The 11,024-nt window shown below is 46.6% G+C and overlaps 2 protein-coding genes across 2 annotated transcripts; one reads left to right on the plus strand and one right to left on the minus strand.

Moving 5' to 3' along the window:
* Positions 1-1,255: 1,255 nt before the first annotated feature.
* LOC123098518 (fructokinase-1) lies at positions 1,256-4,235 on the plus strand. The gene is made up of 5 exons (XM_044520550.1): positions 1,256-1,680; positions 2,100-2,347; positions 2,449-2,740; positions 3,359-3,511; positions 3,621-4,235. Exons 1-5 carry the CDS (start codon positions 1,342-1,344, stop codon positions 4,008-4,010), a joined length of 1,422 nt encoding a protein of 473 aa, XP_044376485.1. The 5' UTR covers positions 1,256-1,341; the 3' UTR covers positions 4,011-4,235.
* Positions 4,236-5,420: 1,185 nt separating this feature from the next.
* Positions 5,421-8,624, minus strand: LOC123100271 (myosin-binding protein 1). Its single transcript, XM_044522219.1, has 3 exons — positions 8,402-8,624; positions 7,247-8,304; positions 5,421-7,167 (listed from the first exon to the last, which is right to left on the minus strand). The coding sequence occupies exons 2-3, from the start codon at positions 7,983-7,985 to the stop codon at positions 5,645-5,647; spliced, it is 2,262 nt and encodes a 753-aa protein (XP_044378154.1). The 5' UTR covers positions 7,986-8,304; positions 8,402-8,624; the 3' UTR covers positions 5,421-5,644.
* Positions 8,625-11,024: the final 2,400 nt, after the last annotated feature.

An 11,024-nucleotide genomic window follows, 5' to 3' on the forward strand; every position in this document is an offset into this window, starting at 1 on the left:
TAGGCTAGGATCTTAGGTGACAAATTCAATTAGCTTCAAGGTATTTTTTGTAAAGTAACAACGACATGTGTCAGCTCAGACTGTTTTGTTTGAATTTGTTATCTGAACCAAAGTTAGTGTACCACTTGTGGGGTTTTCAAGTTTGTGTATGGTTTTGTTATCTTGCAACAAGTTTATGTATCATGGGTGTAATTAACTCAAAAGGAAAATTAGTGTACTCATAGTATTTATACATCAGATATTCTTTGTATGACACCACAAGCCGGCAGATATTCATAGACGTTCTCAATGCTTTTAAAAATAGTTTATGAGGCGTTTCTTTTTAAATCATCAAAGAATATCCCAATGAGAAATGTTAGCTTCACATTTTCTTCGTAGCACCTAGTTAGATCTTTTAGTGTGTTCTGCAGAACGTCAAAACAACAACAACAACAACAAAAAATAGAACGGACACTCGGTTTTAAACTACAACATAACCCCATTATCTTTTTCATGTAAGAAAGAAAAACACCGGGAACACAAACCTCACATGCTCCTCCAATAAGTCCGAGTTGCCATCCTTCACCTAACAAAATTAAAGCTATAGGATCAAAAAACACATCCATGTCATCGGCTCAGCGAGGGAGCACCGCCAAGAATATCTGCTCAAAAGAGATCGGATACGGACAATCGAAAATGGGACCCCCCCCCCCGCCCCACCCCGTCGCCTTCTAATGACAACTTGAAGTATTGTCGCAACGAGGACGGGGAGGACAAGATCTGTTCCACGCCAACGACAACGTCATTATCTCACTATCGAACACCGAAGACAAAACACACTAAACTTATTCCTAAAATTTATCACTGAAACGAAACATCGGGGGTTCTCCGCCCCATCCTTCGACGTCCTGACAAATGGAGGGAGAGGAAGCACGTGGTCTCGTCGATGGGGACGGGTAGAACAACGCATCTGTGGGTCATCACCGAAGCATGGGAAGGGAACGATATTCTAACACCCAGTCGATCACTTTCGTGTGTCTTCATACGTTTACAAATATCATGTACTTTTGCGATTCTTCGCTTTATTCGTAAATCTCCGTCGGAATTTCATGCTCTTCACTCGTACTACAAGTTTTCTGAGTTGGTGAGGCATATTGCAACTGCTTTTCCTAATCGAATAGATTCGGATAACCAAGAGAGAATTTCCACACTGACGCAACTTTGAGCCGTTCCATTCGCACGATCGCATCTCTCTCTCAGCTCACCTTCCAATTTTGCGATTCCCTCCCCGCCCCCATCCCTTCCCCGGCCCGCCTCCTCCTACCTCCGCAGTCCGCACCCCCTCCCCCATTCCCCTCTCCGATGGCTCTCCAAACCCTAAACCCCGCCACCGTCTCCCGGGCCCCGCTCCCCCTCGCGCGGCGCCACCCGCCGCAGCCCTTCCCGCACCTCCCTCCCCGCCGCCGCGTCGCCGGAGGCGGCGTCCGCCCCCGCGCCGCCGTCGCCGTCGCCGTCTCCGGCGCGGTCAACGAGGCCAGGAGGCGCCCGCCGCCCCAGGGCGGGGATGGGAAGGAGACGGATCTCGCCACGCTCGGCAACCTCTGCGTCGACGTCGTGCTCAGCGTGCCCTGCCTCCCGCCCGCGCAGCGCGACGAGCGCCTGGCCTACATGGAGGGCCTGGCCGCCTCGCCGCCCGACCAGGTCGAGCCCCAGCCCGTTCGCTTGTTGCGGTGCGCGAAACCTCTGTATTCGCACTCCACACCCCCAAATTGTTCTGCCGCCGTTTATAATTTATTTAGGGTATCCGCGGCTCTCTGCTGCCTAATCGTTATGATTTGTCGTTAGAAATGGCATCGGGCGAGAATCGTCAGGGCTGTAGCTTCCTTCTTTTTGTGTGGTTCTAGATGCTCATGCTGCGATTGCATGATTGATTTACATCTCCTTGCTTTCACTAGTCGATGTAAGAATGCACGCGTTCTATTTTTTTTTTCTGATTGATGCGTTGCGACCAGAAATGTGAACATGTGATGAAAATCCTAGGCATCAGAACTGAGTTGTCGTTTTATTACGCAACATCCATCTGTATGCTGTTCTGAGTATGTCTTTTATCAACTGAATAGAAATATTGGGAGGCTGGTGGGAACTGCAATTTGGCCTTTGCTGCAGCTAGGCTTGGGCTTCGCTGCTCCACACTGGGACATGTAGGAGAGGAAGTTTATGGGAAGTTTCTTCTTGATGTGCTCGAGGCCGAGGGAATTAGCGTTGTTGGGATGCTTGAAAATGCTGATGTTACTGCATGTCGACAAGCCTATGAGACACTTCTATGCTGGGTTCTTGTAGATCCATTTCAAAGACATGGATTCTGCAGGTTAGTTCTCATGCACTCCCTATCATATTAAAAATACCTTAGCCTATATTTTTGCCTATGTGATTTATGCGTTACTAAATATTTATTGGTTGCAACTTCAGCCGTGCAGACTTTAGTAAAGAGCCAGCTTTCAGTTGGATACGTAAACTTCCAGCAGAAACCAAGATAGCCATTCATCACTCTAAAATATTGTTTAGCAATGGATATGCTTTTGATGAATTTTCCCCTGATGTGATTGCATCTGCTATTGATTGTGCGATTGATGCGGGAACATCAGTATTCTTTGATCCTGGGCCTCGTGGAAGATCTCTCTTAAATGGGAACCGGGATGAACAGAGAGCACTGGAGCACGCTCTGAGGCTCAGCGATGTTCTCCTTTTGACGTCAGATGAGGTTAGTTCACCCATATATAAGCCCTGAAGTTGGATGAGTATGCTGCTTGGGCACCCATTTATATTCGAGCTCTCACCCGTTTTTATTCAAGTTCTGTGATGATTTGATGATTTGGTGGTGACTGAACTGGCTTTGCATGCCTTCCTGAAAGTTTGGTGTTACTTCTGTTTACAGAAGAGCTATCATATATATCCAGTGCAATAGATGTCTTGTAGTCACATTCATTTGCTTGATGGGCTTCTCTGGTAAAAACAAATCAAATATCATACGTTCCAGATGCCTCTTTTGCGTTCACACCCTTCCAGATTTCTTCATACTTGAGATTCCATGTGTAACTGTCAATGATCAGTACTATATAGGCCGTGCCTATCTTTCCAACGAAAGCGATATTCTAGTTGGCACATTGAATTTGCTTTCTTCTGATAATTAAATGAAAAATGCAAACACTTGTCCTGAAATAAGATTGAGAGGTATCCCAGTGGCAAGCACCAACTGCTTTTCTAAAGATTTTTATTTGCTGAATTCAACCTTGCTTAGAGGACAGTGAATGAGTGCGCTGTACTTACTCTAGCATTTTGTCGCCTCATTCTCACAGATTCCTGTTTATTGCTTTGACAGGCTGAGTCCCTAACCAACATCGGAAACCCAATTCAGGCAGGGCAAGAATTGCTAAGAAGAGGAACCCGAACAAAATGGGTTGTCATCAAAATGGGTTCTAAGGGATCAATCATGATCACCGAAAGTGCTGTTTCATGTGCACCTTCTTTTAAGGTACTTGCTGTGCTGATGAAGGATCTTTGCGCTCTTGGCACAAGTAATGAATGTTATTTTTCCTGAATTGTCATATATTTGGTATTCACCATGCTTTGTATTTCCATAGATCCGCGTTGTGGACACGGTTGGATGCGGAGATAGCTTCACTGCTGCTATAGCTTTCGGGTTCCTCCACGGGTTGCCGGCGATTAGCACACTAGCACTAGCAAATGCAGTTGGTGCTGCGACCGCCACCGGATGTGGAGCAGGTAGGAATGTCGCTCACCTAGATAAAGTACTGAATCTCTTGAGAGAGTCCGATCTCAACGAGGAAGGAAAAACATGGACCAAGTTGATTGAAGGATTGTCAGCCTGTCCTGAAGTTTCAGTCCTGTCCAAGACGCCAGTCAATGGTTCCAGTGACCGCTTTGTGAATGTTGTCCCTGTTAGCGGTGTGGTTTCCGACCTTTTGTCGATGCTAGAGGTGGCACCGGAGCGAAGCACCGTCCAGGCTTAATGCCATGCTGAGTAGTAGATTGTTGTATTTTTTTAAATGCGTATAGATTCTTTTTCATTTTTACTGGTTCATCATGCTGCTCTCAGGTGATGAACGATAGTTTGAAGCCCAGGCTTCTTTGAAAGCCTTTTTCTGATGAGAATGTGATTTTACCAAGTGGCAAGTGTGGTGCGAAGTCATCTTCCATATGATGATTTGATAAAAAAAAAGAAGGTGATTTTGGTAGTTTCCCCCCTTTCTTCATGTGATCTATTGATAACTGTGCAGTGGCCGTCTATCTTTGCCCTAACTACGGATTATGTCTCAGTTTGTGATTGTTGAAGTGTGTCGTGCTTATTTTATAATCTGTTGTGGCAAGTTAGCCATACAAATAGATTAAAGTGGGTCAAGCAAACACAAAGGGCCTGTTCGGATTCCCTCCCCTCCACAACTCCGCTCTCGGAGCTGGTGGAGCGGCAGTTTAAAATCGCGGAGTGGGGAAGGAGGTGCTCCATAGATCCTGAGATTTCACGGAGCGGGAGGATTGCCGAACAGCCCCTAAAATATGATGTGATCGGTGATGACACCATGGTCTGAGATCCTGAGATTGACTATCAAAACGGTGATGACGAACCCTAAATGTAGTGTGTGTTGCCTGCGCGGTCGACTCTTCTGAAGTCTCCTCATTACCTCAGCTCCCAGGATGGCGATCTTCTCTACATGTAGTGCAAACTGAAATCCGAGGCCCTGGCGGAAGCATGACTGCTCCACTGTGGCTGTCAACCCGGGGAATAAGTTCGAAGCGCTCGTGCTATTTTCTGCTTGAAGAATGTTCCGCTTCTCCTCCAGCCTAGTTACATTCCATGTCCCTTCTCCTGTTCCCCAGTCACCTCACCTCGGTGTGACATGAAAGCATGCATCGTATCCCAGGTTTTGCAAGGTCACAGCGAGATTACTGCCATACTTCCCAACTGGAGGCACTGGGCATCATGAAGTTCGGGTGTTGTCGCCGATCGACACGCGTCGACAGACAAAGAAAATAGAGACTGGAAAAGAATCTCCACACTGTAATATGTAATATGTCAATAAACATCATGACACGCTACCAAGTCCTTCGGTTATTTCGACACTGCTGGAACAACAACTTTGTTTCTTTCCAGTCCAAAAAACAGTAACTTGTGCTATATGTTCCATTTGGATATGACACAAGGTCAGAGGTTACTTAAGGATACACAATGGAGGAACTGTGTAAGATCTAACGATCACGCTGATTCAACGAGTTGTTGCTGTAGGTTACAAGAAAAAAGAGCAAGTAATGCTAGGGATCACATTATATAACACCAAGTGACTGAATGTCTGGAAGTTCATACACTACACTGATAATTGGTGAGATGTCTCCTCTGTGAGATTATTGACTGAGGCACTTCGATGGAAGAATCAACCTAAGGCTAATAATTTCAAAAGATATTTGCAGTACATTTGGTGAACCTCATACAATGCATAAGGTCTCCTGAACATCAACCTATCCTGATACACATCCTATAAGCTATACTAACACATTTTGATTTTCCACAGCATGTTCTCAAACACATTGCCAATAGATGGGCTACAACTATGGCCTATTATTACCTTCTGAATGCTGAATAATTTTGAGCTCATAGAGCTGTCCTATCTCTCTGCTCGGTAGCAATTCTTCGGAGCTCCCTCAAATGACTAGTTATCTCCTGCACATATTGTTCTGCATCACTACTACATTTAAGAGAACTCAATATCTGCTTGAGAAACTTCTGATCTGCTTCAAGTGCCATGAATCTACTATTCAAGAGCAAAATTTCTTGTTTAATGCTTTCCATGGAACTAATTTTATCGTCATCTGAGCGCGAACATGGGCCAACATATTTTTGATTCTCAGCAGATTGATTTTCATCATTTCGTTGTAAAGAGACTGATTCATCTTTCAAGTCTTCCTGAGGCAATGGTGAACTTTGGCATTCTGATTCTTGGTTTTCTACATATTGGCCAGGCCCATCACTTGGATGATCTCTCAGTGATTCATCGTTCAAGTCTTCCTGAGGCATTAGTGAATTCCGACGTTCCAATTCTGAGTTTTCTGCATGTTGGCCAGGCCCATCACTTGGATGATCTCTCAGCGAGTCATCGTTCAAGTGCTCCTGAGGCAATAGTGAACTCCGAGATTCCAATTCTGAGTTTTCTACACTTTGGCCTGGCCAATCAGTTGGATGATCTCTCAGTGACCCACTCTGTAGGCTATCACTTGTGCCACCCAAATCAAATCTATTTGTGTAAGGCATGCCAAGTGTTTCCTCTAATCTGCTCAAGGATTCCAAAATTTTGGCCTTCTCATCTTCAAAATCAAAGATGGTATTCCTCACAAAATCTGAATTATCCAAGACTCTGAGTGCCATATCTCCATCAATAGCGTCAAATTTTCCGAGCTCAAATGGTTCGATGCGGAACCTGCTCTCATAACCTTCGAGTTCAGCTTCCAGGTCAAGCATTTCTTTCTCTCTTTCTGTAAGCAAGTCATTTAGCTTTCCAATTTCTTCTTGGTCATGATCAGCCTGCTCTTCCATCATCCGGAGATACTGCAGCGCCTCCATGTGCATTGCAGCCTTTTCCACTTGCAACCTATTGATCATAGCCATCGCTTCACTTGCTGCAACAGACGAAGCACTCCGTTCTGCATCGAGCTCTTTATAAAGGATACTTAGTTTTTTCTTGTTAAGCTCACATTGCTTCTTCAGGGACTCAAGGGAGATTTCACCTTCAGCTTCAGTTGGAACTTGGCCATCAGATGGTTCCAGATCAAGGAACTGCCTGCCATCAGTGGCATCAGATTGACTGTACTCATCAATCTGTATGCTGATTCTGGGGCTAGCAGCCACCTCACTCCAAGGACCATCGAGGCCTCGCGCAGAAGACAACTGGGACATGAATGTCTTCACTTCTTCATGTGTTGTTGAATTGGTTTCCTTAGCGGAGATTACTTCAGACCATCGAGGAGATCTAAGATTGCCTCTACCACCAGGAGCATTCTTCATGCTATTGTTGCGGTTGACATAATGGTTTGTAGTTGAGCGGGCCCCGTTAGCTTCCTGGTCAGGGCTTCGTGAAACACCCTCTAAATCGCCGACCTCCTCAATACCAACCAGAAAAGCTACATCTCACAAATTTGACATTCTCAGAAATAGTTCGAGTTAGATAAGGATTATAGCATTTTGGAAAACGATACATACTTTTCTCTTTCGGAAGCTCCTGACGAACTTGCCCAGGCACAGCCTTCGAGCGCTCGTCGAGATCTCTGGTTCGACGTTTAGCTTCATAAGGCTTTGCATCGCCGCCAACATCATCGTCTGAGACATGAATCTCTGATTGAGAGTCATGTAGCTTTCTGTAACCTCCGTAAGGCAATTGATCAAAATCCTCATCCGAAGAATGCCCAACGCTTGCCGTGGCCATGCTTCTCTCCTTCACTTTGCTCATGCCATCATTCTGAGACCTGCCATTCACCTCCTCAAATAACTTGTGCGCGTTGTCTCTCTTCGTGAATGGCTCTGAACAACAAGAACATCGCTGTGTGTGCCCCGCCTTCTCCTTAACGCTCATGTTTGTTGGGTTACCTGGCTGACCAACTGGTCCAGAACATGAAACCAAGCACTTTCCACATAGATCATCAGAATGTGCGAGCTTGCTGTGAATCTGGCAATAGGATAAACGCGCGATTTCCACCCTGTGTGCTGCACAAACCAGCTCCTCCGAGAACCAGGCCTTGCCATGCAGAACCTTGTCCAATCTTGAGCACAGCATGCACGGTGACCGGATCCTGCAGATGCGCGCGAACCTCGTCGCGGTATACGACACCACGGCGACCACAAGCAGCATTACGATGAGGAAGCACTCGCTCAAGGCATGGCACAGCACCAACCAGAATCGCCGCCAAGAGTATCGCGGCCTCGCACGAGCTTTCGCAGCCATGAAAGATCAGGGCACCGATAATTTGCATGTAGGTTGCTCAAATGCCCAGCCTGTCCTGTGAACCTCCCATTAGTGCGGCACAAATATTCTCAGATCACACCAGATTGTAAATGAGGAAACATCAATCCTGCAACCTTGGTTACTCATGCCAACGTAGGGTTCCATAAGATGGAACCTTTTCTCCCAACGAAGCTTTGCCGATGAGCCAAATTTCTGCAATAATCACGATCCTCTCAGCCTAGTAACAGGTTTCCCCCCACTTGCCAATGCACATACAGATTGGTGGCAAGAAACCTCGATCTTTCTGATCTAACCTATCCTGCAAAGAAATCGCACCGATTTACCATTCAGGGTTCTCATATGCACAGCATGTCGCGCAGATTCAAACAAAATTGTGATCGGAAAGCGGAACATACCGGTGCTGCTGCGGATCTCAAATCAAGTCCAGATCAACAGCTCGGGCGGATGCGGGAGAGGGTCGGATAGCGGAATCGGCCAGGAGGCCCAGAAATGCGGGGAAAGGATCCCCAAAGAAGTTTGGGGGAAGTTTTGGTTCTTGGTTGTAAACAGGACGAAAAATGGCTCGCTCCCATTCTCCGTAGGATTGGAGAGGGGAGGGAGAGAGCAGGGTGCCCGCGCCCGCCGTTTGTTCCCGCATTTCTCTCTCTAACCTTTGCATGTGATGAGAGGCTGAGAGATTTAAGCATAGCCTCACCTTACCATGGCCAAGAAAAGACGGCAAACTTGTATATGTATACTATACTAAATAAAAAGAGCTTACAAAAAATGCAAAGTTCCCTGTCCCGCGCCCCCACGTCTCGCTCGTCATTCTCCGCTTTCGTCCTTCTCACCACTCATGGTTTTCTTTATTGGGATTTTTATTCCTATGCCCCTGGTTCCTTAGTTCTACTCATTTATCCCCATGATCTTAACTTTTGCTCATTTTTCCCCACTCCCTTGCCCGAAACCCTCAGAACTGGTCACAGCGGATGGTGCCGTCGGGTCAATGGCTTGACTGTTAACTCTGACGAGTGGGGCCGCGTAGGGCCGAGTCCACATTTTGACCGTTACGTGGTAACCAGTGGGGCCGCGAAACTGACACTCACTGTAACCTGAATCAGATCGAGTCGCTTCCGCGCCGCTGAAAGTGCAATATTGCACTAAAGTGTTTTTTTGACATTGATGACAACTTCATTTGTGTTTCTAACCACATGCTCTAAGTGTTAACAGCCCCGATTAAGCTAAAAGTGAAGCATGGATGGTTATTTCCTCTCTTATTGGAAAAAGGAAAAGCGATGCGCTCAAGAAAAGAAGAGTACCTTAAAGTTTTCTTATTTCTTGAGTCCTTAGGGCAGCCGCACTATTAAGAGGGGGTGCATCATAAAAACATCCGGGGAATCAATTTACCTTCTCACATTGATCTGAAAATCCTAGTGCCAAGTTTCTGTTCAGGCCGGAACTTCTGAGACGGCCGGAACTTCCGGGGACCGGACTGTCCGGGCGGGGTCCGGGAAGCTTCCGGGTACCCAGAGAAACTGCACTTTTTCGTGCAATCTTTCTGTGTAGCCCGGAACCTCGCCGGAACCTGGCCGGAACTTTCGTCGGCCGGAACTTCCGGGCACCGGAATTTCCGTCCCCTGTTTCAGCAGCTTCCGGGGTACTACTGAGTGGTGCAAACTCTCTGTGTAGCCCGGAACCTGTCCGGAACTTGCCTGGAACTTCCGGGGTCCGAAACTTCCGTCTGTAGCCGGGACTTCCGGGCTACGCAGAGATCTGCCTCCAACGGCCAGATTTCATCCCCACCTATAAATAGTCTTCTTCTTCCTCACGAAGGGGTTGACGACTCCATTTCTCTCACCTCCATTTTCAGACCTCGATTTCTTGGAGATCTCCCTCCTTAGCCAACCAAAGCTCTTGATCTTTTGAGAAGCGAAGGAGAAGTGCTCGATCTACACATTCACCAAAGCGAAAGTTGATTCCCCCTTGTTTTTGTGGTGCTTCTTGTTACTCTTGGAGGTTGTAGACTCCTAGGCGGTAGGAGTGCTCCGGCGAGGAATCGACCATTGTGATTTCCCCCGGAAAGTTTGTGAGGGTTTGGAGACCACCCCAGGGTCTACCACTAGTGGTTGAGAAACGCCTTCGTGGTGTTGTCTCAAGGAGAGAATAGGGTGAGCCTTCGTGGCGTTGGTGTGCCTTCGTGGTAACATCCACCTCTCTAAATGGTGACGTAGCTTCCCTCCAAGGAAGTGAACATCGGCATACATCCTCGTCTCTCGGAGTTGCGGTTATTCCTAACCCTAACTCTCAATTTGTGGTTACTTGTCTCTTAGCACTTACTTATATCATCTTGTGCTTGCTTACTCATATATTTGTGTCACTTGTTTATCTTGCTTAGCTCATTAGTATCATACTTGCAATTGTTAGGCTCACTTCCATTTTCCGCATTATTGCCTAAAATTGCTTAGTAACAATTAAGATTTGTAATTGTACCTATTCACCCCCCTCTAGGTCCATCTCGATCCTTTCAATTGGTATCAGAGCCTTGTGCTCTATTCTTGTGGCTTAACCGCCCTAGAGCGAGATGAACCCCGATGGGACTCCCCTTATTGTAGATCCGAAGGATAAAGGTGAGGCTTCTTCTGAAGTCAAGTCCTTTACTTCTGAGCATCTGGAACGGGCCCTTGCTAAGCAAAAAGAGGAACATGATGCTTCTCTTGAGGCCTTGGTCCAAATGAGACTAGCCATGTTGTCCACGGTGCTTGCAACACTTTCGGGTGGTGCGGCTTCGAGGCCAACTGTGCCTACTCCGTCACTTGGTCAACAACCTCCTAGCAATGAACACTCCAGTGTTCCTTGGTTTTATGCAAGACCCCAAGTTAAGAAACCGAAATATAATCCTCAAGGCAAACCTCCTTTACTTGATGCCACTTCCGATTTGCCTTGTGGAGAGTTGCTATGCAGGATCATCTTCGATATGGAAATGATGAGATGCTGGAGATCTTGGAGTATGGTTACCATGTGGTTGATCCAAAGAATCCT

The sequence above is a fragment of the Triticum aestivum genome, chromosome 4D, assembly GCF_018294505.1.
Source record: "Triticum aestivum cultivar Chinese Spring chromosome 4D, IWGSC CS RefSeq v2.1, whole genome shotgun sequence".
In the NCBI taxonomy this organism is placed as follows: domain Eukaryota; kingdom Viridiplantae; phylum Streptophyta; class Magnoliopsida; order Poales; family Poaceae; genus Triticum; species Triticum aestivum.

Coding starts and splice junctions, on each gene's coding strand:
- LOC123098518 (XM_044520550.1), top strand. CDS start 1,342: ATGGCTCTCCAAACCCTAAACCCCGCCACCGTCTCCCGGGCCCCGCTC. Junction 1,681..2,099: donor CCGCCTCGCCGCCCGACCAG/GTCGAGCCCCAG, acceptor TCAACTGAATAG/AAATATTGGGAGGCTGGTGG. Junction 3,512..3,620: donor CATGTGCACCTTCTTTTAAG/GTACTTGCTGTG, acceptor GTATTTCCATAG/ATCCGCGTTGTGGACACGGT.
- LOC123100271 (XM_044522219.1), bottom strand. CDS start 7,985: ATGGCTGCGAAAGCTCGTGCGAGGCCGCGATACTCTTGGCGGCGATTC. Junction 7,168..7,246: donor GGAGCTTCCGAAAGAGAAAA/GTATGTATCGTT, acceptor TGTGAGATGTAG/CTTTTCTGGTTGGTATTGAG.